Source organism: Hemibagrus wyckioides, linkage group LG16 (assembly GCF_019097595.1).
Source record: "Hemibagrus wyckioides isolate EC202008001 linkage group LG16, SWU_Hwy_1.0, whole genome shotgun sequence".
Classification (NCBI taxonomy): Eukaryota; Metazoa; Chordata; class Actinopteri; order Siluriformes; family Bagridae; genus Hemibagrus; species Hemibagrus wyckioides.
The window spans coordinates 6,618,361-6,646,103 of record NC_080725.1 but is presented as its reverse complement, the minus strand read 5'-3'; the positions used below and the strand labels follow the sequence as shown (position 1 = coordinate 6,646,103).

Sequence of the window (27,743 nt, the reverse complement as noted above, 5' to 3'; positions counted from 1 at the left end):
GATAGAACCTTAAAATAGTACGATCATGGAATATTTACTATGAACTGAAATACATTTTTCCTCGATTAATCCATACCAGCTATGCAGAATGATTCAGATTGTTCTGTTTACACATTTACTGATCCATCTGAGAGGATTTGTTTGTACATTTGTACTGCAGGCATTAGACAAACAGTGTGTGTGAGAGAGTCATGTGTGTCTGAAACCAACACCCCAATGTATAACCAGAGAAAAGCCTCTTAGTGGAAGTACACAAACATTTTACCTTCAGCTTGACATTAGATGCTATTTGAGATAAACCTCAGGATTTGCACTACCAGCAATGTAATAACAAACCATTTACAACACTTATAAATGACAGCAACCTCAAGAAGCTTCTGGGGTATGAGTTCCACATGAGTGCTTATAAGGTGTTGTCAGCCAGATGACTGTTATGGTATTCAGGAAGACACACTAGAAGTTAAACACATTTCAGCATAAAATCACTTACTTGCAAACATGAGCTATCATTGTTAGATTGTACCGGATTTTAATCTTCAAACTCCCTACTTACTATTTAGTTTTTCATATTAAAACATTATTCAGTACTTCTGAGGAACTAAACTGAAACTAATAGAGAGAGTGTGGAGTGGATGTCTGGATGTGTAAGTCATCTCTACGAGATCATACAGCACATAGGTAATTAGTTCGATGTGAATAATAAAATCAGGGTCTGAGTCATTACTTGTACCAGTGTTTAATATGTATGGGACCTGCTCAACATCTCATGAGAGACATAATGCCTAAGAAAGAGTTGAGTTATGGTATACAGTGGTATGTGTTCTTTCCTGGGAGTGATTGCACAGAGTGTGACCTCAGGAATAAATGGGTCTCAATAGTAGGAGTATGCCTTCACCCAGACAGAATTACTGCTCTACTTTCAAACCAGTGTTTCAAACCACCTTATCTGTAAGACTGGAATATATAGACTTTTAGATTACTTTCAGTGCTGCGTTTACCTTAAAGTTACACATATTTAAATAACTATTATTTAAATTATAATTATTATTTCATATGTTAAACTTTGGGTTATGGTTAACTGGTGAATGGCTAGGTTACCATTACAGTCCGGTTTTTTCTTTCTACTTATGTTACTATATTATTAGAGCCCAAGACAGTTATCATTTTTGCAATTACAATAATGGAATTAAACCACAAGCTTGCTTAATGGACACAAACAAGTCCACTGCTAACACTTCCAAGGATGATTATAATATTTATAGCTTGTTATTCCCTCAGGTCAGGACCCAGCTGTCTACCTACAACTAATTAACTAGGGATACATCTTTAAGTACAGCTTTGTTCATAGAGGTGTCACCTATGATGCTGTCTTGACATGTTTAATCTGTTGGTTTCACTCTGATTCACATCACTGGATCCTGGTGTCAGTGTCATCATGCTCTAAATCGTGTGTTTTTCCCATCAGATACAACTCAGGATGCCTAGTGTCAGTGGCAAAGCTTCTTCATGACTAAATCACAAAATCAGTCAGACTCTCTACAGAACTTCTACTGAGAGAAATTTATTGCCTTGTAGTTTGGGTCTTTAGTCAATTTCATTGGTTTATCTGCTTAGCTTTGTCATGTTTAGGTGGTAAATGAAAAATATTATATAATATATAAATATAATAAATAAATATTATATAATATATTTTTAATATATAAAAATATTAAGTGTTACATTTTAATCATATGCAATAAGGGGTAAAATTACCTGTTAATGGCTCATAATGAACCAGTTTTTTGGGTAATTAAAGTAACTCACATTGGGTTCTACACATAGCTAGTCAAATTAATCCAAATAAGGTGCTGTTATTAAACAAGTACTGGGTTATAGAACTGTCTCAAATGGGGTTAGAATTAGTCTCAGTATCAGTATTTGTGTAGTGTACCTAGAGAATGTTTGTCTGTTCTGGACATTATGCTTCAGATATTAAAGCAATGCTGGAAATGAATAACACTCCAGTCATGGGCATCGCTAGGCCATTTTTAGGGGGGCTTTAGCTAACATCTCAGCCCCCCTAAAAAATCTGTGATTCTCCATAAACTGTACACAAATTAGTGATCTCCTCAGTCCGCTTTAAATTTCATATGAAAACGGCGGCAGACTTCGGCTCCTCCCCATCTTTCAGCGCATTCTTCAATCCGCAGACCACGGCGTTGCAGAGCAAGGATCAGTGCGTGTGTGTGTGTGTGTGTGTGTGAGAGATCAGGAAGACTCGTATTTGGCTTGTTCAGTACTCAAATGTTATACACAACTATGCAGTACAGTGGAATGCTGCAATAAGTTTACCATCCTACCCTGTTAGTCAAACCTTTATTTTATTTTAATTTTATTTATTTATTTCTATTATACCCTCATTAAATGAAAATCCTAGAATCACCCCTGACCCCAGTGTTGATTTTAAATTTGCACTCCCAGGGATGAGTGGAGGTGTGTAACACATTTCTCCTGGAGTCAATCTCTTGTTCTCTCTCCAGTTAAATAAGCATGTTTCATCAACAATTGAATGATCAAAGAGGAATTGAAAGAGCATTCATGAGAGAATCTGTCTCATCACTATTACAGATAGCCAAGGCTGGAGCTGCACTGTTGACCACTTACATCACTGGACAATTACAATATTATGCATGCTATCTGTGATTGAACTCTAAAATACAAAATTCTGCAAACTTCCAAGGGTTATCTTTACATTGATTTTCATGTAAGTTTCCATAAAAGCTTTGCATATGTGGATATATATATATATATATATATATATATTTTGTTCTATTTTTTTTCATCGCACCAGCTTATATATCCTCTTCCTCCAGTCAGACTCAGGACAGTCTCTATGCAAAGAGGATGTCTGTATGGTTCCTCAAAAGAGTCCCAACTCAACACTGACACCCAATAATTCTTTTCATCATTTGCACCCCAAGGGGCTCTCAGTTATGATTCAAATCTACCACTGACTGTAACCCAAGCTTTCCCAGCTTTGGCCGTCATGCCTCATTACCCCCACACCTGACTAAATTATAACCACAGAAATCCCCAAAACAGTCTTTGAGAAAAGCTTTCCATGCCACATGTGTTACCATTCCCACAAGGATACATGGATTTAGGATGCTAAATGTAATCTTTTTCAAAAAAGATAGAGCCATCTAGTGAAGGCGTCATTTTGAGACATTCTGGTATTTACTCTCTCCTTGACTCATTCATTTAAAAATATTTTCTTTTTTTTTTCTTTCTTTTTTTTTTTTTGATTAATTTCCTTTTTCTTCCCAAGTGGTGCTGATACTGTATCAGTTATGATTTCAGTCATGTCTAAGATAATATCCAGATATTCTGGTGTATATAGAAAAAATACTGAGGTCATCCTCAGACAAGTTGGATCTCAGTGGGCTTTCCTGTGTGGACAACTGACTCTCAGGCCTGGTCAGAGCATTGTCCCAAATTAACATCACAGATGCATGAACTTCCCAGATTACGTAAATATTCCAGGAACCATGACAGCTAAAAGATAACAGATCCATCAAAAGATGTTAGACTCAAAGTGATCTTTTCAGGAAATAAGACAAAGTGGTAATGGTGAAGGTATCTGCAGCTGGGATAGCAATCTCTGTGATGGAATCGTATTTGTACTAAGAAAGAGGGTTTTCAGTGGTCTAATGCTGTTGACTGGTTTTAATGAATTGTTCTGTTAAACCTTTATCACCTGGAGAGCACAGTGAAGCCATCAGTTCTTAACACATTCCTTTTTTTCAAGTCTGAAAGGTTTCACAGTTTTACTTATACACACAGCATTTATCCTCATGTGTGTACAGATTTGAAAAAGTGGTTCTCTATGTAACAGGTGTGATGTTACTTAGAAAAGTGCACAAGTGGTCTTGACCAACACTTGAAACACTTGCTGACCAGCCAGTCTCTTGAGTATTTCAGAAAGATTAAGCCAGATAAATATTGGAGAGGATGAGGGAATCCACAGCAGTATCATGAGAACATAGCGCCATAGTTTTGCTCTGATTCAGAGACAAATCACTGGCTCCTTTTTGGCCAGATTTCAAAGTCTCAAGATCTTACAGAAGACTCTACTTTACATCTGGTGTAAATGACATGAAGCAAAGTAATAGAGCTGCTTTTAAAGCTAAACATATAAAAAAAATTGTTGAGAAACAGACCTTGTTGAGTGAAAAGTCTTTTTCAAATAATGTTTTGAAGGAAATGTTTGGTGTAAGGCTACATTCATGTATCTAAATGATGAACTAGGGCTTTCTGGGACCACCTGTGTAATTCTGTTTACTGAGTGCATCAGGAGCAGAGGCCAGAAAGAGAAGCTCTCAGGTCATGACTTTTCCATTTGGGAACCTTCTGGATAGCACCTGATGTCTGGTGCTTTGGCATGTTTTGGTGGTGTGTAGTTGTCAGGCGGTTTGCAGCATAGCTGGAATGGATTCGATTATCTTTTCCCAATGTTCAGCTGCTGATTTTTTTAGCTTGTTGATCTGAGACCAGCTAAGCCCAGTTTATAGCATATTAAGTTGCAGTTTGGCTAAAAAAACTTGCCAAGCTTGATCCTAGAATAAGCTTCAACTGAGAGATATCTGAAGAGAAACAAATCTACTTCGCAGAGTTTGGTGTATATATATATATATATATCAGTGGTGGACCGTCAGGACCAGCAAGGGCTTCTCTGCTGGCCTAAACAGCAGTGATCTGAATCACTGACTTGTATTTTAATATATTTAATATATTTTTCCATGAATGTGTATTAAATTATTCCCAATAGTCTCGCTACATTTCATAGCTTTTCTCTTGGTTGCGCTGCTTCCAGTAGAGTATATTTATAATAAGAGTATTTATCCAATCATATTTGAGCTAGTGGCATCATGTGTTGCCAGGAAATCTGCCTTAAGGCCTTCAGAATCAATAGTGCAGGCGCCCGTAGCTTAAAATAAGTGGCAATGAAATTGTTACATTAACCAATCAGATTTCGAGTTGGCATCACTGGGGCCATCTAGCAGGCATACGATCACATCAGCAATTTCCCGTCCTTTTATTGGATAATTGGAGCAGTCAGAGGCAGCGAATTGCACAAACAAAATGAAATGTATATATTTTAACTCACAATGGCTGACAGAGGAGAAGAAATCGATTTGGTCGCAGACGTCCTTACAAATGCATTTTCAAGGTGGACTGTAATAAAATGTACTATTCCTTGTGAGGTGTGAAATACTGTAGCCTAATTTCTTTTTTACTTTGCTATTTAACGGTTGAGTAGTATTTATTGCCGTGGCATCATAATGATGGTATAGAGGTGGATTAATTCAGGAAGGACACTAGTGAAGGCCTAGGTGTGAAATACATGGCCCACCACTGATATGTATGTGTGTATATATATACATATATATATATATATATATATATATATATATATATATATATATATATATATATATATATATATTTACATAGTTTTTTTCTACAGTGCATAGGGAAAGCAAGCTTGGTTCACCATTTAATTTAAATAAAAAAGCAATGGATATCCATCTAAGAGTAATATCAGACTGTAGTATTAATAAAATATCTGTTTGTTTTCTATTTTTCCTATAGGTGACGGCAATCGATGCTGATGGAGGTTCATTTGGTGCAATAACCTATTCTATAGGTTCAGGACCTTCCAGTTCTCCACCAGCAGTGTTTAGCATTAATAAAGAGACAGGGCATATCTGCACTAGCGCAGTCCTCGACCGAGACGAGGGATCTGAGAGCTACGAGTTCACAGTCACTGCTACTGATGGGGTGAGTGAGAGGTTCTGAATACAGATTCTGAATACAGATTTATTATATAGACCCAAAATGCAATTTAATTGTCTGACAGTTTTTTGCCTGACTTTTTTTTGCTAATTCTAATGGTCCAATGCCATTCTTCTTTGGCTTGTGCCAGAAATAGGGTTTTTTTTGGGTAGCATATAGGCTCAGTGATTTGATAGAAATGTGTATTTTTTCTGTCAGATCATACTCATTCTCCCAGACTAGCTATCAGATTCAATACTCAGTACAGTTCCATTTTTGCTGCCAGGAACAACAGTCATGAGCTTTTCAAACTCCAGGAAATACTACTTCCCTTGGGTGTGTTCATATACAGTACCACACTCAAACACTGTTCTTTCTTTCTTTCTTTCTTTCTTTCTTTCTTTCTTTCTTTCTTTCTTTCTTTCTTTCTTTCTTTCTTTCTTTCTATTCACATACACACATGCAGGCACACATCTATGAAGGCAATAAGTAACAGTTCCCATTTCCATTATTTAAGCAGTCATAAAGCTGGTGAAGGAAAATTTATTTACAAGCCTAGTAACCCTGCTCAGATATTTCATCAATGGAGAGTAACACATTTCACATATTTCCCAAATTTCTGTCCCTCAGGGTGGTCTGAGCTCATCTGCCTATGTGAACGTCGCATTGCTGGACATTAATGATAACAGACCCATGTTTTACCCAGTAAACTATGCAGTCAGTTTGAGCTCTCAGAGCGCTCCAGGAACTTCCGTCATCAGAGTATCAGCCCACGACCCTGATGCAGGAGAGAATGGCAAAATCACATACCGCACAGTGCCTGGTGGAGGCTCCAACTTCTTTACCCTTAACAAGGACACAGGTGTGTGTTTGTGTGTTTGATTGTTAGAAACTGTAAATTTATTATAAATGTATTAGCTATGTATAATTCTTAATTGATATGAATCAGTTTAATTTGTAACTAATTTGTCGATAATTATTAATAAAATTAACGCATGGGGTAGTATTCCACTCATGTCACTAGGTCCATGTTCAGTTACTGTATATACCACTCCATTTGCACACTGTACTGTCTTGAATTACATTGCTCAGTATCACTGGACTCATGTTTACTCATATTTCATGCCATTTGCAATGTCTGATACTTTGCTACTTTGGTATTTGCAATTCTTTGTGCTTGTACAATTTTAAAGTACAGTAAATCTGATCTGATCAAGTTGTAGGCAAATGTAGTACATTTATATTTAATCGTTATGAATAATTGCTTTCTGACAGTCTATGTTGTAAATGATAAAGCAGTTATTTATTATATTTATAACATGCTCATGATTTGTAAATTAATATTACATATTCAGTGCCATCAGTAGACATTAAGTATTTGTACAGCAACAAGTAGCTGTTTCATAGTTCAGTCACCATATACAATAACAATAATAATAATAATATTAATAATAATAATAATAATAATAATAATAATAAAAATCTTAATAATAATAATAACATGTGATTAGTGAAGAACTTGTGTGATGTGGTGTGCTTTTTCTGTTTCTCTGCAGGGGTGATCTCGCTGTCCCGATCCTTGCATGGAAAGGCCAACTCTGTCATTACGATGGTGATCACGGCACTGGATGGAGGTGGGCTCTCAGTGCCCGTTAACGCCAGAGTGAACATCAGTGTTGTGGCTGGCTCTGTAGCACCTCCCATCTTTGAGCAGGCACATTACTTCTTCACTGTGCCTGAAGATGTGCTGAGGGGCACAGAAGTTGGTGTAGTGTCTGCTAACACCAGAAATGGTGAGTGTTTGATGTTTCTTTAATTTTAATGCATAATACATAACTACTTACTTGATGTTATCTACTTTTCCTGCATGTCTGACTGTATATCTCGTCCCAATTCCTCATCCAGGAGCAACTAAGGACATCTCCTACACCATCTCCGCTGGTGATCCAGAGGGCTACTTCACTGTGGATATAGAGACAGGAGCTCTGCGCACCAGCTTGCCTCTGGATCATGAGGCTTGGCCCTCGCTGGAACTGGAGATCCAGGCTCGCAGTGGCACCCCTCCAGTGTTTGCCCAGACACTGGTCCGCATCACTATCACTGATGTCAATGATAACGCACCCACCTTCCTGCCTTCATCCTCAGAGTCTCTTCTGCTTCCTGAGGCTACCAAGATGGGAACTGTAGTGTACCGGGTAAAAGCTGAGGACCGCGATTCAGGAGCCAATGGGCAGTTGAGCTTCGATCTGCTTTCATCTGAAAGCCAGCGCATGTTCAGTGTGGACAGAAGCAGTGGTGAAATTCGTCTGATAGGAAGCCTTTCCTATGAGAGTGCTCCTCGTTACGACTTGTTGGTGCTGGCCAAGGACTGTGGTGCCCCTCAACTCAGTGCCACCTTCACTCTTGTAGTGCACATACAGGCTGAGAATGACCAGGGGCCAGTGTTTGACACAATGACCTATCGTGTAGAGCTAAAGGAAAACACACCACTGAACAACCGTTTCCTGCAGGTACGTGCCCTGAGTAGGGATCAGGGTGGAAATGGAGCCTCGTCCTCAGGTCCCACTCCAGTCTACTACCATCTCCGGCCTGATGGGGATGCGGCAGGGTTTGGGATTGTCTCAGACAGCGGGTGGCTATTTGTGAAGAGTGCACTGGACAGAGAGGCCAAAGACATCTACCTGCTCACTGTACTGGCCAGCTCAGGCAGGGGACAGCTGAAGAAGACTGGCAGTGCCACCGTGCGGGTCTCTGTGACAGATGAAAATGATAACTCACCTCGGTTCTCCCAGGAGAGGGTCTTCCTAGCAGTAAGAGAGAACCTGCCTGCAGGAACAGGATTTGGGAGGGTTTCAGCCACAGACCGTGATGCTGGACTCAACAGCCGGCTTACTTACAAACTACTGCATACTGATCGCAATTTCCAGATCAACTCTCAAACTGGTGAGAAGAAAACCGCTTAAAACTCATTAACTCATTCATTTGGTAACAGTAAGCATTTTTTCCTGTTCATGGTGGTGGTGAAAAGGAGCCTGTTCCTGAGGATAGAATACACTTCAGATAGGATGCTGGTCCCCTGTAGGGCACCATGTACACACACATTCCCAACTAAAGTAGTAAAATGACTTACTGTCATGTTTTTGGATGGTAGGAGGAAACCAGAATACCCTGAGGAAACCCAACTTCACACAGACAGTGATGCAATGACCAATAATAACCCCCTAATGTCTCAGCTCAGTTCAGTTATTCATCTTAAAGCTTCTTATTAATACTGTTTAATAGTGATTGCAAATACAATTTAATTATTATTATTACAATACAAATTAATAATATGCTGTAAGATGAACATTTTATATTTTTTATAGATGATGAGAATAAGGATTATAACTCAGGAGTGTAAGTGGTTAACTTACCTTCATTTCTGCATCCTTAAATTTTATTTGGTCTGGACTTTTCTGTGGCTAATATAATGCTTGTTGGCAAAGAACAGGTTATGAGACACTAGCATTTCTTTCTAGCAGTTGAACTATATGTAATCAACTTTGCTCCTTGAAGTCCCATTTGAGTATCCGGTTTATGGTCAAGACAAAGTTGGCCCCTTTATTACAAAAGCATCTCTCAGATCCTATCAAGTTTTCTAGTGAATGAGTTCATTTATCCAAAACCAAAAAAAAAAATCCTTCCTCAAGCATTTCAATTCTTTCACCTCATGTGTCTCACAGAGCTTTCCAGAACTTTCTGTGTGTCCAAAGCTCAAGTAGACAGCTTACTGATTCTAATAGTTTACTAAATTTACAGTACTGAATGCATTAATTGTATTGCATTAAAAGGCACTAAAATATAATGTTTCTCTCTCTAGGTGAGATCAGCACCAGGGCAGCTCTGGATCGTGAGTTCCAGTCTAGCTACCAGTTGGTGGTGGTGGTACAGGATGGAGGCACGCCTCCTCGGAGTGCTACAGGAACCGCTCATGTCACTGTGCTGGATGAGAACGACAACGCCCCACTCTTCAGTCACGTCTTGCCTGGCAGGGAGCTGATTATCCAAGTGAGAGCCACATGCCTTAGAATTTGCACAGACATATAAAGGATAATTACCAGTATACAGCCCGTCTCTAAGAAAATGGCTGTTGAATGTTATATAAGTCTTGCATAAGGAAGAGTAGTTATTTTGCTATGAATAGAGAGTACAGATTCAGGAGCATACATGTTTGATGGAGGCATGAAGATTTTTTACTGTTGGGTGTTTTTGGTGTTTCAGGTGCAGGAGAGTCTGCCTGCTGGCTCACTCCTGGGAACACTGCAGGCAAAAGACCCAGATGAAGGAGAGAATGGCACGATCTACTACTCATTATCTGGTAACAAGCAATGCTTCTACAATAGCAGCTCTCTGTTTCTGGAATGAAATGGCTTTCCAGATGTAAATGATTACGCATTAGTGCATTAGAAACAGCATTACGCATTAGTGCATTAGAAACAGCATTACGCATTAGTGCTTTAAAAATAAAAACAAAAAGGCTTTGAAAATATAATACAGTGCCTTGCATGTATTGAGCATTCTCCGCTTGAACATTGTGTTACACCCTGGAACTGAAATGGTTTTAATTGGCATTTTATGTTCATAATGGTGGACGTGGGAAGAAAAATCAAGATAGTTTGCAAAATTATTTTAAAATAATTTTTTAAAACAAAACAATGCAAGTGTAGTGCTGATGAAAGCATAATGCTGAAGGTTTGACCTCCTGGGGCAGCCTTCTCTAAGCATACTTGTGGTTGTGTCATATTCTTTCTGTTTTATGGTGCTTCACTGGATGTTCAAAGTTTGGGATGTTTCTTCAGGAGAAAATTAATACTTTTACAGTACTATATCCCAAATTAGTTTGATAGCTGTTTCAAGCTCTTTTTCTTCCTTCTCAGCAATATTATGGGATATTTTGTAAAGATTCATGACATATAATCTTAAGTCCATTTCACTTCCAGGCTGAACCACATCCCTGTGCTATAGATGTTGGAAGTCATTGTCTCTTTACCAAGAAAAGCTTTTCCAGTCATTTCATTTTTTTTTTTATTTCAGGCTCCAGAGCCGAACGGTTCTCTCTAAATCCTAACACAGGAGAGCTGCGGTCTGCCTCCGTATTGAGGAGAGCTGAAAAGGCTGAGTATAGTTTAACTGTAACTGTCTCGGATCGTGGGGCACCACCTCAGAGCATCTCCACCGTCCTGCGCATACAGGTTAGACTACACACTATGCACTAATAATCAAGCTTCTGTTGGAAAAATAGATAAAGACTGCTTTACAGCATTTTATTCTCAGCTTCTGTTGGTGCATGTGTGCTGAAAACGTTAAAATGTTCCATATGCGTGCTCCTTTTGTTAGGAGAAGTTGCTAAAAGGTCTGAAATTGTAGTATCATGTTTGTGGGAGGAATTGGGTGAAGTGGAGACGTTCAAAAACAAAACTGTCAACATTACTTCCCTTTCAGCACCAGATCCTGTAATTCAAACCCAAATGAGAGAGTGCAGTCAACCACAGAGATTGGTGTGAATTGGACATGTGCGTCATTTGATATTCCATAAAGTAGGCTATTTTTGTCCTTTTAGTAAATCTGCTTAGAAGTGTGCAGATCCCACAGAATATGCTGAGCAGAAGTGTTTCTGGCAGGCAGTGGGCTTACATGAACCATAGTGCTTTTCTCATATCTAATTCCTAAAAGGGAATAGGATGCTAATTGTGGAGTGAGTGCTTGCCTGCGATATCTTTTCCCCTGAAGAATGAGAGAAAGGGAGAGGGGGGGGAAAGGAACCTTTAAATCAAGTGTTCCCAGATGGCCCATGATGGGGCCCAGCTGTGGCCTGCTCTGATCAGACAAAAAGAGCCGCTAACCTCCAGCCCTCTCGCACGGTAGCGCTCATGGACACACTCACACTAGATAAGGTTTCACCACAATAACATCAACATAATATTCCACATAACACTGGAGTAATAACAGGCGCACTGGGTCGTTCCAGAACATTGCATTTTAGAGAATGTTAAGTAATGCTGTTATAGACATTCCACAACTCCTCTGCTGCTCAGCAGACAGAAAAGTCTGTTTGCTTTTCATGAGGATTTAAGTACGAAAGCTTTCACCTGTTATCATTAGAAAGCATTTAAGTACGTTTCCAGGCTCACTCAAAGGCGACAGGAAATGAGCACGAGTGCTTTTATGTGGCAGATGGATCCATTGCACCTTAATTGCAGTCCAATGTCGAAAGTAAATGGAACATAGAGTTTTGAAATGAAACTGTGGCAAGTAATTTGGTGACTAGTGTAATTTATTTTGTAAAGTTGTAATCTATGACATTACAAGATGCAGAGGTCTCTTGAACTGTGGGTAATTTGATAAATATGGAAAACGTCTTACAAAACTGAGTGTTCTTTGCTTGCATTGGTACACAGTAATAAGAAGAAGAGAAAGAAGACAAAGAAGAAGAGCAATAAGAATAAAATCTGTCCCATATGAGGCCAAAAACCAGACTGTGAATTGAGGATAAAACTGTAATTAAATCAGAATGTGCTTTAATGTTTCTGTTTGAGAAGTCTGATTAATAACAGCGAGCTTGTGCTTGGGATTTAACCAAAGTGAGAACCGAGATGTTTTTTTCTCTAATCCATGAACTTTTGAAACTACTGATCCATTAAAGTTTTCGGCTTAGGAAGAAATTTGTTTTCCCAGCTCATAGATGCAAAACATGATCTATATATATAGATAAACTATATAAATCCAACTCAACTATACCAGGTTTAAAGGTCTGGTCACATAAAATTTCTTGCTTTTAAACAGATTTTGAATTTAGCACAAAACACACACTTCTCTGTCCATTCCATCACTGATATCCTGTCTTAATTGTTGACATTTAACAAGGCATACACCGCAAGCTACTAATAAAAAGTATCTAAATACACTAAGGATAATTTCTTGAGGTCAGTTGTCATGATTTCGAAAAGAGCACAGCTACTGCCATGCTGCAGAATTATGTAGTTGTCACTATTTGTAACCTGCAGTGTCACTAGTTGTAGCTAGCTACTCCTTAACACTGGTAGCTAGTCAGACCAGAGAGGGCAAATAAAATGAAAAAATCAGTGAAATTCTCTGAAAACTCTTTCGTTTCAAACCTAATTAGTCATTAGCCCTGCTATAGCTACTCATTTAATTATGTCAGTTTATGTAAACAAATGTTCGGGGAAACCTCAACAGTGGATCTGCTATAGAAGCTGAGTTAGTTTGTGTTTAGATCCGGGAAGGGCCAGTGTGGGTAGAAGCCATACCTAAGTCTATTGAAAGCCAAGATGAACTAATTAAACAGGTTGAATCAGGTGTGGCTTCTGCTTGATTGGTATGAAAACATGCAGCTACACAAGCCGTTTGAGGATGAGATTGGATACCCCTGGTCTAGGGAAACCCTTTAAGGTTCTATGCAGAACCCTACAACGTAACGTTTACTGATCAACCCTTGATTGAAATAACTCTTAAGGAACCAGTGTTTTTTATGTACTATTTATTTATTGTTTATACCAGTATACATTTGTATCACTAGAATCCTATAAAAGAGTGGTACTTACTTATCAGTGATACTGCATGTTCTCATTTTTGATGACACACTTCATTTTGTTTTGAATCCACAGGTTGCTGGCACAGCGAGGTCTCCACCCAAACCAAACACCCTGTCAATGACACTGAACACAGTGGAGGGCACCAAACCGGGCTCTGTCATAGGTTCAGTGCACCTACATGACCAACGTGATGTGTTGCTCGATGGACAGGTGACTTATCTTGTAGTAGGTGGCACTGATCAAGATGGTAATTTTATGGTGGATCGTCTCACCGGGGATGTGTACTTGGCCAGAGAATTGGACTATGAAATGGGAGCTCACTACACTTTGCAGATTGAGGTGGATGACTTCTCAAGGTCTTCCCCTAGCAGTCATGTGATCCAGCTGGATATCAATGTGCAAGACAGTAATGATCATGCACCAGAGTTCCCTGAAGATCCTGTGACCATTGTTGTCCCTGAGAACATGCAGCCAGGCTCCTCCATTTATGCGTTCCAGGCCTCTGATAAGGACGGCAGTGGCCCCAATAGTGACGTGCGCTACTCTATCCAGCATCGTTGGCCTGAGCGATCAGATCTTCTGTCCCTTGATCCCATCACAGGTGTGCTCACCCTGGGTCAAGAGCTAGACCACGAGGAGACCTCAACCCTTTTTCTGGTAGTCCGAGCAACTGACTCAGCCATAGATCCCAGTCAAAGGCGCTGGAGCTCAGTCACAGCCCGCATCTTTGTGACTGATGAAAATGACAATGCTCCAGTATTTATTTCCCCTACAGCAGTGAGTGTGATGGAAGATAAACCAATGGGCTTTGTGTTGCTTTACATCATAGCCCGTGATGCAGACCAAGGAGAAAATGGCAGAGTGTCTTATCGCATTCAGGCAGGCAACACAGCAGGGCGATTCAGCCTCAACCCCAACACTGGTGAGACTTACTAACATCTAACACACCAAGCAAATTTAAAACCATTTCAGTTCAAGGCAGTTGGTAGGAAGGAAAGTGTTTTCATCAAACTACAGATACTATCATTAATAATAGTCATGTTATCTAATTCTAGCAATTAATAATTGGCTAGTCAGCTGGCCATGTATCTTTAAAATATCTTTAGCAATGGTAAGAAATCAATAAGACACATTTTGGTATAGTGGATGCTGAATCCACGAAGTCTGCCTGTGCTGGATGTGCTTCCTGTGTCTGTTTCAGGTGCCATTCCCACCTGATGGATTGCTAGTAAAAGGTCATTATTATAGAGGTTTTTCTTTTTCTTCCTTTTTTGTTTTTTAGAGTAAATGTTCTACAGTATAATGAGAGAGGTTTTCATTACGACAGTGGAGCTTATACATATGAAAAAGGTATTCAGCTTGTATAGACAATGACTGAAATTGACAGTCACTGAAAGTATGCAGTAGATTTGTCATAGATGCTTAGGTAAAAGAATACAAAAATTAATTTTATTGACTGGTCAGATCAAGTCAAGTGTTTGAGCTTGAGCATTAGTCGGGAAAAAATGATGTTACCCTAAATTTATTCAAATAAATTGATATGAGTTATGTTTCATTTCTGTTTCAAGTCAGGCATGGATATATACTGTAGCAGTAGCAGTACACAGCAGATTGGCTTTATGGTTTATTTTGAGCAGTGATATTGAGCAGAAACTGGGGATTAATGTTTAACAAGGTTTTGACTGGACGAAGAGATGGGGGGAGAAGGAAGTCTGGTGATGGACTTGAGCTGATGTTTTTAACACCAAACAGGAAATCAATTGCTTTAATAGTCTTATTGCTTCAAGATTTTATTAGGGATTAAAGAGTGATGAATTATAAATGAAGGAGTGGCTTCACACACACTTTACTCAGCCAGTAAAATATGGCAGACAGGCAGATAGTCTAGCCACCATATCCAAACATGTGTGTTATTATCCTGTCAGACCTCCAACTTTTCTTTTGATGAGAGTATTATGTATCAGTTTCTGATACTGTCACAACACATAAAAGGCAACACCAAACACTATCTTGACATTATGGATCCATTATCAAGGTGTACAATATAAGGGAAGAAAATAGGACAAAATTACTACGTCCTATACTATTACTATTATGATATGATTCTGTGAATGTTTTAAAAGTTGTAATATTATGGATGTACTGTACTGAGTACTGTCTTCTATGCTTGTGAAAGAAGAATGTGTTAGCTATGTGTGTAAATGAAGAAAAGCCATATCTTTTTTTTGCTTTGTGGTGGTACCTATATGGTTATATAATTTAGGCTACTTAAAGAGTGGAATTAATGGATTAAATGTCAGGCCAACAAACTACACTGTTCCTAGTTTTCAATATAAATATAGTCATGTACTAAATTCTGCTTTTACCTTCTTCTGTTTACTTTTTTTATTTTAATATTCATCCATTGCTGAAATTATTTTATTAGTAATAATAATAATTCATATTTCTTTAAATATTTTCTCCTGTAATTTCCATTTCTCTCTGTTCTCCTTGCTCTATCAGGCTCTCTTTCCATTCTCAAATCTCTGGACCGTGAGGAGCAGGACAGCTACAACCTCACTATTGTTGCAGAGGATCATGGGACACCCCAGCACTCCACCACCCAGGTCCTGTCTGTCCAGGTTATTGATGTAAATGATGAGGCGCCGTGGTTTGAGTCGAGTGAGTATGAGGTCCAAATCCGAGAGAATCAGCCAGCTGGAACCACCATAGTTACTGTCTCTGCTACTGACAGAGACCAAGGTGAGAGATATTTTTTACTTTTATTTCAAATGCAGTCTATATTTAAAGCATTGTATCCTTATCTGAATCATTCGGCTTAATGAGATCTTAGTAAGGATGGAGGAATTCGGTGGTGTGGTCTCTGCACGCAAGCTTGTATTCAGATGCATACCACTGTGGAGAAAAAATGCCAAGGTGTAATGAGATGTAAAACATGCATAAATCAACCCAGCTAATAATAGTTTGCAAAGAATTTTTACAGATGCATTTCAGTTTATTTCAGAATTCTGATTTAAACTCCATACCTGTCTTTTTTTTAATGACTGTTTCAGGTGTAAATGGACAGGTATCCTATGGAGGTGTAGCAGTGGAAGGCTTTGTCATTTCACCTGAAACTGGTGTCATTTCACTTACCAAAGTCCTTGACAGGGAACAACAGGATCATTACAGCATAACTGGTAATCCGCTGGTTTCTCTTGTTTGGCATTAAGACATCCTCATTTAGCTGTCATTGGACTGTTGGCTTTACCAATTATGCTTATGTTTCTTGGGACATTTCTTCTATGTGACGTAGTGTATGCTAAAGATGGAGGGATGCCCCCTAACTTTGCACAGGCCAAAGTGCATATTACAGTAATGGATGAGAATGATAATGCTCCAGCATTTGGGAGGCTGCAATACAGTCTGGAGCTGCCAGAGAACCTTGATCCAGTAGAGATTTTTATAATTAAAGCTACTGACCATGACAGTGGTGATAGTGGCCGAGTGGACTACAGGATAACTGGTAAGTATCACCCTTATATGATGATACAGTATATACTATACCACATTTTGGAAATAAAATACATGTACAAAGCTTGTGGACACTTGACCATCACACCCACATATGGGCTTTTCCCAAACAAAGCACATAATTGACTGGAAAGTATTTATATTCTGTAGCATTAAGATTTACCTTCAGTGGAGCTAAAGGACCCAAATCTGTTTCATCATAATAAGGCCCCTGTGCACAAAATGAGCTTCAAGACATGGCTTGCCAAGGTTGATGTGGAAGAACTCAAGTGGCTTTAGCCTGGATCTCAACCAATTTGAACACATTTCAGATGAATTTGAACACTGACTGTGTGCCAAGTTATCTTCATTTGACAGCAGCACCCAACCTCAATAATACTCTTGCAGGTGAAGGGACAAATCGCCACAGCCATGCTCCAAAATCTAGTGGAACGCCTTCCCAGAAGATTGAAGCTTTTATAACAGCAGCATAAACCATGTCTATGGTTTTGGAATGGGCACATATGGGTGTGATGGTCACATGTCTGCATACTTGGCCATATAATGTATTACAGTAGGTGTACCCTTTTTACTTGGAGTAGATAGCTATTTATTTGTCAAGCTTTTTCCATTTTATTACCATTAGCTGGAGACCCAGATGGTGACTTCCAGCTGGACAGCAGTTCAGGGGCCTTGTCCACCTCCCGACTCCTGGACAGAGAGAGAAAAGACAGGTATTCTCTGGAGGTCATTGCTCAGGATCATGGAAGTCCTACTCTTACTAGCACAGCTACTGTGGAAGTCACTGTGCTAGACATCAACGACAACAGCCCCACATTTAGCAGTAGTAGCTATGCTATAGACATTTCAGAGGATGCTGCAATTGGGTCACTAGTTATAGAAGTGACTGCCAAGGATGCTGATGAGGGAAAGAATGGTCAGATCCTATACTTCCTGAGCAAAGAAGCAAGAGGTGCATTCACTATAGACCCTGATACAGGTCGGATCCTCACAGCTGCTTTATTGGACAGAGAGAAAATAGCTTTCTACAACTTCGAAGTGTGTGCAGTCGACTTGTCCCCTGCTGCACCCCATAACACCACAGCCCAAGTCACAGTTACCATCTTGGATGTAAATGACAATGCACCCTTTTTCATCCAAGATCCTCTCATAATCAATGTATCCAGCAGGAGGGTATCTACTAACCATGTGGTTGCCACTATGAGAGCAGAAGATAAGGACTTTGGTGCCAATGGTTCAGTATTCTATCGTTTTGCCAAACCAACGCAAGGCTTCTCTATAAACTCTCTTACTGGAGAGATCCAAATCAGTGAGGCAGTGAACAGCCTGACCCAGAGCCAGTACATTGTCATTGTGGAGGCCATGGACCAGGGCAGCCCTCCTCAGTCCTCTCTGGGAGTGGTGATCATCTATGTAAAGGAACAAAACTACGATGGTATCCGCTTCTCCCGTACCGCTAGAGACGTCAGCATCCAGGAGAATGCAGCCAAAGGTTAGTCACAGTGTAGGACAGATTCACATGCTTTAACAGTGGTTTTGCTTTTGTAGTCAGTGCTTTCTCAACTGATACAATATTTATGTATTTTATTCTATATATATTTTATTTTGATATATTTATTGTCCAGCAAACTGTCTATGCACATGTTTTTTTAAAACACTGCATTGAAATTGAGGCACTTCCATCACTGCAGCACTGAGCTTCAATCTGTCCTGATCCCCAGGTACTGCAGTGGCACAGGCACAAGCGCAGTATCCAGATGGCACCCGGGGGGGCATCACATACAGCATCTTTAGTGGGAATAAACAGCAGTCCTTCAGCATCAGCTCCAGCACAGGTCAGTTTGGAGTAGATTGCAGCATTGCAGCCCAGATAATGTCTTACTTCTTCCTTGGTTGTATAGACTAGGAAAAACAGGAAGGCAGTCTATAAGGAGATGCAGTTTGCTAACTTTGTTAGTTTGAAAATATATACAGTAGACTGAACAAAAAATTGCTCAAGATTTCTATGGGTTATTACCAGTTTGATATTAATTTGAAGCAAGTGCTGATAAGTAATGGTACCACTGGAATTCCTCACACTGTTATTTTGTTGTCCTTTAAAGCTGAGGCTAAAAGATGACAAAAAAACAACAAAAAACTTTACACATGTCTGTAGACATTGCAACCTCCATCCATCATTAAGCAATAAAGATCTTTCATTCTGCCCACTCTCAGTTTCACAATCAACGTTTTCAGCTGAGCCACCAGCTTGTCTACACAATGCATTAAGGGATTGGTACATCATTAAATAGTGTAATATGAAGCACAGATTTAATATTTGTACACTTACTGTACTGGTACATGTATTTTCGCTGTTAAAAGTGTTTCATAAAAAAGCACCGAAGCTGGAAATTTAATTTGTAGCCTGTTTATGGCTGTTAATTGAAAAATGATTTGACATGTTTCTTGCTGCACAATAAAACAGCCTAAAAATAATGTTGTAAACAGTTTTTGCTTTAACTATGAAACAGGGAAATGGAAAAGTTGCCTCCTTTATTTTATTACATGTTGACAAGGATTAGTAGTTGTGCAACCCCTACTTATATGAGCCCATGTAATAATATCTTCCAGTATGTTCTACCTAACAATAAACAAACAAAAAAACAACTTTTATAAGGAGTGCATGTTTTTCAAATTCTGTTGAATACCATTAAATGAGCAGGTTTGAAGCTTATCAAAAAGTGTGAGGCTATACTGGCCTTATGCAACCATAGTGCCGATATTCAATACAGCCTCATGATTGCAAGTTTTTTTTATTGCTTTTATATTACAGTTCTCTATAAATGAGAAAATAACTTTGAGAATATCAACATTTTGGACACAATGTGGCCAAATATTCTTTTTATTTCTGCTCTGCTAGTATAAATAGAGCCCAAAGAGGCCACACTTGCTTAATAGAACATCAGCTAGCTGGCATTGATTGGTACATTCATGTAAAAAGTGCTGGGATGTGTTAGCTTAGTGGTTAAGGTGTTAACCTACTGATTGGATGGTTGTTAATTCAAATCTCAGGTCCAGCAAGCTGCTACTGCTGGGCCTCTGAGCAAACCCTCAATTGCTCTCTTGTATAAAATTTAGATAAATTGTAAGTCGCTCTGGATAAGGGTGCCTACCAAATGCCAGAAATGTAAAAGTAAAAAGTGCTTTCAATGAAGCATCCTTTCTTCCTTTGCATTTTCATCTGATTTCAGAGCTTTAATATTTTAAGTCAAAAGTTATATTCCTATAATGTCTCATTCACCATGACCCCTAAGGATGTTGTTAATACTCCTGTGGTAACAATTTTGAACTAGGAATTGGAAATTATTCGGTGAAACACAGAAGAGTGGAATGATACACACAGTGAATGGACACTCTTGGAACACCACCTGACAATCAAATTAGTGGACCAGAATTAACTATCACATGATATCCAAGATGATTAACACTAAACCTTAACTGTCTGTATATTCACATACTAGAGACATGATGAGTCCCATTTCTTTTGATACACACAGGTGAGATTTGGGTACAGAGATCCAATGGTCTGGATTTTGAGGACACACCAAGACTCCGTCTAGTGGTGAAGGCTGAAACTGCAACTTCCAGCTCCTTCATGGCTGTCAACCTGATTCTTCAGGATGTCAATGACAACTTGCCTCGCTTTCAGCTTCAGAACTACATAACGTACATGCATGAGGCACAGGGATATGACTCTCCAATTATTCAGGTGTTCTTTTTAATCTTTATTCCATGGGAATAAACTAAATCCTGTTCAATAACATGAGTAATGTTGTGCATATTTTACCAAATTGAAAATGATAAAATGTCCCATTTTAAGATAACACTGGGATACGACAAACTATCTCAGTACATTACTATGCTTTAAAAATTGCATCTTGAAATCTCTTCTCAGGTTGTAGCTGAAGATATGGATCAGGGTCCGAATGGTCAGGTTACCTATTCCATCCAGTCTTCTGGTCGTAGTGGTCTGTTTAAAATTGACCCTCTGACTGGCAGTGTCACCACTGCAGCTATCATGGACCGGGAGATCTGGATGCAGACCAAGTGAGTCTTCCTTTGTGTGTGTTTTTTCCCGGGGTATTCATTCTTCCTTTGTTCTGCTTCATCAGCCTGCATATGGTGTTTGCAGAGGGTTTCAATTTAGTCCTTCTCAGATACACACTTATTTTCTGGGTGATTTAAAATGTAACTTAAATGTGATATTTTGCACATTTTGAAAATAAAAGCCATTTTAAGAATGAAGATAAAGTGATTAGAACATTGTAAATTAAACATTTAATGTTTAAATTTCTTTTTATCAGACTAGTGATTACGGCAACAGATCGTGGCAGCCCCAAGCTTGCTGGCTCTGCCACAGTGACTGTGATTATTGTTGACCTCAATGATAATAGTCCCACAATCCCTATGCCAAGAGAAGTGCGAGTGCCAGAAAGTGAGTGAGCAAACATGTGCCTTCTTTTTATTAGTTTTCTTTTCGCTTTGCTTTATGTTTTTGTCCTCATTGAACCTATGTGGGCATGTGATATGCTTCTTACACCCACTGAATGCATATTATGTCCTTTCTATCTTCTAGATTCCCTTATCGGCACAGAGATCACCATGGTGACAGGGAACGATGTTGACTCGGGCCCAGCACTGTCTTATTCACTGCATTTGGACAAAAACTCACAGGGCAAGTTTGGAATCCACCGCTACAGTGGCAGAGTGTTTTTGACTTCTCCTTTAGACTTTGAGGAGAAGACATGGTACACACTAACGGTTAAAGCCTCGGACTCTAAGCATCAGACTGATGCCAATCTGACAGTAGTGGTGGAAGATGTAAATGACAATGTGCCTACCTTTACACAAGACCTGTACCAGGTATGTTTGTGAATAATATATTGATTGACTCAGTCTCAGTGATTACACCAGTATTACTCATTAGATCTTGATGAATTTAGCCCCAGATGTACCTTGTAAATTCATTAGAAACTTGTGTTAGCAATATAAGAAAGACATGATTTAGCAAGCAAAAAAATTAAAAGGACTAATAGATAAATAGGAAGATATTAACCTGCTTTGTTGTGGCTTCCCAGGTGGCACTGGCAGAACATTCTCCACCTGGCACTCCTGTGATTACAGTAACAGCCACAGATCGGGACTCAGGAGAGAACGGAAGAGTCACTTATCGACTGATATCATCATCTAAAGAGGGCTTTTACATTGATTCCAGTAATGGTACAGAGTTGAATTTTTAATATCTATCCTATTTGCTGCAAATATATTGCAATTTTGATATTTATAAAATTAAACTTAAAAACCTTTAATATCTCTTTTCTTTACAGGCACCATATTTATTAGTCAAAAAGCTGAATTTGACCCAGAGCGTCCCACTGTGAGGGTGGTTATTGAGGCTCATGATGGAGGAAAGCCATCTCTATCTTCCATTGCTACAATCCAGGTCCAGCTGACAGACGTGAATGACAATGCCCCCACGTTTCATCAATTAGAATACAGAGCCACAGTATCTGAGGACCAGCTTCCTGGAGGTACCATCCTGACACTGGAAGCTGTGGATGGTGACCTCTCACAGGAAAACTCAGGATTTGACTTTGCAATTGCAAGTGGGAATATTGGAAATGCTTTTCAGATCGAGAGTAGTGTTCGTTTCATAGAAGGTCATGGTTTCCAGACAGTGGGCACACTGATCCTGGCAGAGCAGCTGGACTTTGAGGTGACATCTCGCTATAACCTCACCATTGTGGTTTCTGACCGTGGTGTTCCCCAGCGCAGCTCCAGTGTACCTGCTATCATTACTGTGAATGATGTCAATGACAACCCTCCGGCATTTAGCCGTGCGGAGTATGTAGTGTCTCTGAGCGAAGGTGTGTCAGCTGGTAGTGAAGTCTTACGGCTGTCTGCAACAGACCCAGATTCAGCTCCAAATGCAGAGATCAAATATAGCATTAGTTCTGGAGATGACACAGGCCTATTTTCAGTAGACCAGTGGACTGGAGCTCTGCGCCTACAGAAACCTCTGGACCGGGAGTCTCAACCTTCACATGTAGTAATTATACAAGCTTCAGATGGTCATGGTCACTTTGCACTGGCTCCTATCAATGTAGAGGTGAAGGATATTAATGACAACAGGCCTTACTTCCCTATTGAGACCATGACTGCAAGCATACGAGAAAACCAGCCGCCTAATTCAGCGGTCACAGTTCTGCATGCAATAGACCATGACACTGGAGTCTATGGACAGCTGAAATATTTTATATTGGACAGATCTAGTCAGGGAAAAGACTTCTTTTTGGTGGATCAAAACACAGGAGAGGTGCGTTCTCGTCAGTCATTTGACTTTGAAAAAATGAACTCTTTCCATTTCATGGCTTTGGCTATTGATGCAGGCAACAACTCTGCCACAGTTACTGTACAAGTCTATGTAACAGGAGAAGATGAGTATGATCCAGTTTTCACCTCCCCAGCCTTTTCCTTCGAGGTACCAGAGGGAGCCCAGAAGGGCCAGAGCATTGGTCAGGTGCAAGCCAAAGATGAGGATGGTGGTGTTGATGGAATTGTGCTGTACTCATTAACAAGCAGTTCCCCATATTTTGATGTCAACAAGACCACTGGTGTGATCTACCTCAAAATGGATAGCGCTGGTAGTTCTAGTGGCCAAAGCCGTTCTAAAAGGGAGGCACGCCTTATGACCATGGATGTAATTGCTCATAGTCCTTTAGAAAGCTCAAGGGTTACAACTGCCCAGCTAACTATTGATGTTACCAACACAGCATTTGGACTTGCAACTGACTTTAACATTCTTCTGATCAGCATTATTGCAGCCTCTCTTGGTGTAATAGTCATTTTAGTCATAATTGCTGTGGCCCTGTACCTAGTGAAGTCCAGACACAAGAAGAAAGGGCAGAACACAGCAGCTTCAGACACAGCACTGCAGCAGTTAGATGAATCCAAGTCAGCAGGTGGGGAGAGGATCTATCACCAGACCCTTCCAGGATATGCTGGTGATCAGGGAGGAGGTGGAGCTTCCTACACAAGGGGAGGCTCCTTGGATCCATCACACTCTAGTGGAAGGGGATCGGCTGAAGCTGCAGAAGATGATGAAATACGGATGATAAATGAGTATCCACGAGTGGCTAGCATCACCTCTTCCATGCAAGAGCACATCTCTGCCCGAGGGCCTGACTCAGGTATACAGCAGGACGCTGACCAGCTCTCTGACATCTCTGGTGAAACAGGAACACTAGATGCAAGCCAGTGGTTCAAAGCGAAGAAGTTGGGAAGTTTAAGTGGCACCTTGCTGTCTGGTCAAGTTCCAGTCTATAGGGATGAAGGAGGTGGCTACCTTGGAGTGGGTAGAGGGTTGAACATATCCCATCCAAAGGATTATGGCTTCCCGGAGGATGGCAAACCTTCAATTGATGGCTCTCTTACAGCTATTGTTGCTAGTGACGAGGAACTGCGAGGCAGCTATAACTGGGACTACCTTCTCAATTGGTGCCCACAGTTCCAACCACTTGCTAGTGTTTTTACAGAAATTGCCAGGCTTAAAGATGAGAGCCTACCCCCCAACAACCCACGCAGACCTTTTCAACCCAAAATCAAGACAGATCCTAAACCAAGAATTGATCCACCCCCTCTCATTACATCAGTAGCCCACCCAGGTGCCAAGTCTGTTCCACCCAAGCCTGCTATCACTAGGACTTTTCCACACCTAGCAACCCTCAGACGCTCTCCTATTAGCCATGAGGGTTCCATCTCATCTGCAGCCATGTCTCCCAGCTTCTCTCCATCGCTGTCTCCCCTGGCAGCCCGGTCACCAGCCGTCTCCCCTTTTGGTGTTACACAAGGCCCATCAGCCTCAATGATTAGCACCACAGAGCACTCCCTGGAGCACAGTGATGACACAGAGATGAGAATCTAATTCTGTCTAGAATTTCACACTGTAGGGAGCCTTGACAGTTTTCTTTTTAAAAAAAATAGGGTCTCTGTGGGTATATTATGAAAAAGAAATAAGAAGGACCTCTTAGCTTTTAGCTGTTTTGGTAAACTGAAACAAAAAGGGTTAAAATGCTGTTTTGCTGTGAAATGACGATACCCTTCTTCAAAGCCAATGTGGACCTTTGTTTCTGAAATTCTTCTCTTTCTTTTGTTTTTTTTTTTCTGCCTGGCTGGCCAGGGAGATAAGCTTTAGTGCTCTTTTGTTCTTTCATATATTGATGACTGACAGCTTTGGAACATTTTGCAGAGTCTGTCCAAGATGGCTGCTATCACCACTATTTTTGCATCCTGTTAGAACTCTGTGAAGGTGCACCAAGAGATTTCACTGCATATGCACATTAGAAATGGTAGTTCAATTTACAATGTATATGTATGTAATTTTATTTTTATTTTTAATGGACTCATTTCTTCATAGGTCGTGTTTTTTTTTTTTTTTATAAGAAAATGCCATTACCTCGCATTTATAAAGCACTCACATTTACATTCTGGATATGTGTATGTATGGTAGCCATAGTGCTTTTGCATTGTTGTTGTATAGTGTTTAGCATCGCCATGCTGTATGGTTGTTGATTTCTGTGTGATTTTGGTTGTGTGATTCTTGGCCTGTTATGTGAATGATTGGGATGTGTTGTGACAATTGTAATGTATTGATAATAAGATGTTTTGATAATTATTTATATAAAAGGCAAACCATAGGGATCTTGAGAGTACCCATGTTGCATATTATCATTATACTTTCCTTCTATGTCTGTTCCTTTGCCTGTCCTTTCAGCATCAAGGCAAAGAAAATGTTTGACATACTCAATTTATTTGATGTCTGGAGGCCTTCAGAGTAACTGAAAAATTAGATGCAGTATGTCAAAGGACTTTCTCTACAATGCCAGGATCCTGACTAGCTAGTGTTTGTGTTTGTGTAAATTCTCACACTTTAGGGTGTATAATTCAGCTTTTCTCACAGAAAAAAAAAAAAAAAAGATTTTTGCTAACGTGTCTTAAAGTCAAGTGCTTCCATAGGGTTAGAGGGGAAATCAATAATATACACCAGTGAAACTGTCCACAAGACAAGTGGCTAATAGTATTTTTAGCACAAGATGCACCTGCTTTTTGGAATAAACCCTGGACATTCAAAGCACCTTTAAAATGTCCATGCTTTTTTTTATATTTATATTTATACACGCCTCCCACAACAGATTACAACCATTGCAAATAAATGTCCTGGATGTCCTCCCGTCCTCAGAGGACTTTTTGGCTACCTCTGGTGCATGTGTAATGACAACACCGCCTCTAGCTCTGAATAATACAATGAAAAAAGGGCCTGAAGTTAAAGAGGAGGTTAAGGATACACTTACGTAAAGGATAAGTTTGAAACAAAATAGTGGGCAAATCTCTGGAAGCAGAGTGTTAGAATTTCTCCTGTACATATATTTTAAGGAACAATTAAATTTCTACAGATGTTTTGGGTCTTACTTCTTAGTCTTGTCTTCTTTTTCCTTTTCGGTTATATTATCCTAGCAGGAGAAAAAAAACTAAAGCCTAAACAAACTAATCATTTGCTTTTAGCAGGAATCAAATTGATTATTCATTACAAAGGTATTTGCCTAAAATTATTTGCTCCTGTGACCAGTACTGCCCTTACTCTTTTGTACTGCCAGCTGCATATACTGAGCCTGATAATTAAATAGGATCATAACATGTATAATGGAATAGTTAGTGTATTTCTTTGAGTATTAAGTTTCAGGAAAATGTTTAGGGCAGAAAAATAACTTTTTATTGCAATGCACACAGCATGTGGTATGTCATGCATGATATAGATGTCTCACCACCAAAAATGTAAAAAAAAAAAAAAAAAAGAAAGAAAAAAAAAAGTGAGTATTGTCCAGCTGCCGACTGGAGAAACTGTCAGTTACAGTTCAGGTCATTTCTGTCTGTAATCACATGGAGACAGGCACAAATACACAAACCTTTAATTACACCTTTTCCGCTCCAATTGGAGAAGTGAACAGAAACACTGCATGTTTGTGTAAAAATCATGTAATGTTGATTTTTCTTATTGCTCTCATATGGCGGATAGACTTAATTGTGTTAATGCAGAAATCATTTCTAGAGCAACTAAGAACATTTTTATGTTGTTTACAGAGAAATGTTCTTAGAGGAGTATTTACCATCGTAGAGGAGTATTCCCCATGAGATTTTATGATATATGGTATAAATACAAAGCAAAGAAAAAACAGTGTGGTGTTTTACCACCAAAAACAGCTTCAGTGCATCTTGGCATACACTAAGGTGAAATTACACACTTATGCACTAATGGCATCCTATGCCATTTTGTAGTGTAAATAGTGTGAGTTATGTTAATGCTAAAAATTTCAACAAGAAGAAGTATTTAACCAGATAAATCAAAGTGTGGAATTTTGGACACTTTACAGTCAACGGTTTTGCTTTTGACATAATTTGTTATTATTGGGAAGTGTCTTATACGTCTGGTTAATAAAAAAATAAAAATATTACTGTTCCATTTGAGACAATACTATCATTCTAGAATGACTTTACTCTAAATATTCAAGACAGTAGAGTGCATAGTATTGTACGGATACATCATTTAGGATACAACTATAGAGTCTCTGGAACTATAGTGGAGAGATGAACCATTTTTGATGGTCCATTTTTGAGATGAACCATTCTATGATTCTCACAGTGGTGCTGGAGGGTGATGTCTAACATTTCGGCCATGTTTAACTGGGTTGTGATCTGGTGACTTCCACATCCATCAAATTATTCAGTGAA

At 39.4% G+C, this 27,743-nt stretch overlaps 1 protein-coding gene across 1 annotated transcript in view; it reads left to right on the top strand.

The window, feature by feature from the left end:
• The window catches only part of dchs1b (dachsous cadherin-related 1b), a 93,102-nt gene extending 66,319 nt beyond the window's left edge, over positions 1 to 26,783 (top strand). Inside the window, exons 3-21 of the mRNA XM_058412013.1 lie at positions 5,632 to 5,820; positions 6,445 to 6,676; positions 7,371 to 7,607; positions 7,720 to 8,757; positions 9,674 to 9,861; positions 10,075 to 10,171; positions 10,888 to 11,045; positions 13,479 to 14,328; positions 15,909 to 16,148; positions 16,460 to 16,585; positions 16,702 to 16,911; positions 17,545 to 18,411; positions 18,641 to 18,754; positions 20,456 to 20,667; positions 20,854 to 21,005; positions 21,263 to 21,393; positions 21,535 to 21,821; positions 22,037 to 22,178; positions 22,286 to 26,783. Of these exons, the coding sequence (XP_058267996.1) occupies positions 5,632 to 5,820; positions 6,445 to 6,676; positions 7,371 to 7,607; positions 7,720 to 8,757; positions 9,674 to 9,861; positions 10,075 to 10,171; positions 10,888 to 11,045; positions 13,479 to 14,328; positions 15,909 to 16,148; positions 16,460 to 16,585; positions 16,702 to 16,911; positions 17,545 to 18,411; positions 18,641 to 18,754; positions 20,456 to 20,667; positions 20,854 to 21,005; positions 21,263 to 21,393; positions 21,535 to 21,821; positions 22,037 to 22,178; positions 22,286 to 24,882 (8,067 nt within the window). The 3' untranslated portion in view covers positions 24,883 to 26,783. The remainder of the gene's footprint in view (positions 1 to 5,631; positions 5,821 to 6,444; positions 6,677 to 7,370; positions 7,608 to 7,719; positions 8,758 to 9,673; positions 9,862 to 10,074; positions 10,172 to 10,887; positions 11,046 to 13,478; positions 14,329 to 15,908; positions 16,149 to 16,459; positions 16,586 to 16,701; positions 16,912 to 17,544; positions 18,412 to 18,640; positions 18,755 to 20,455; positions 20,668 to 20,853; positions 21,006 to 21,262; positions 21,394 to 21,534; positions 21,822 to 22,036; positions 22,179 to 22,285) is intronic.
• The last annotated feature ends 960 nt before the right edge of the window (positions 26,784 to 27,743 follow it).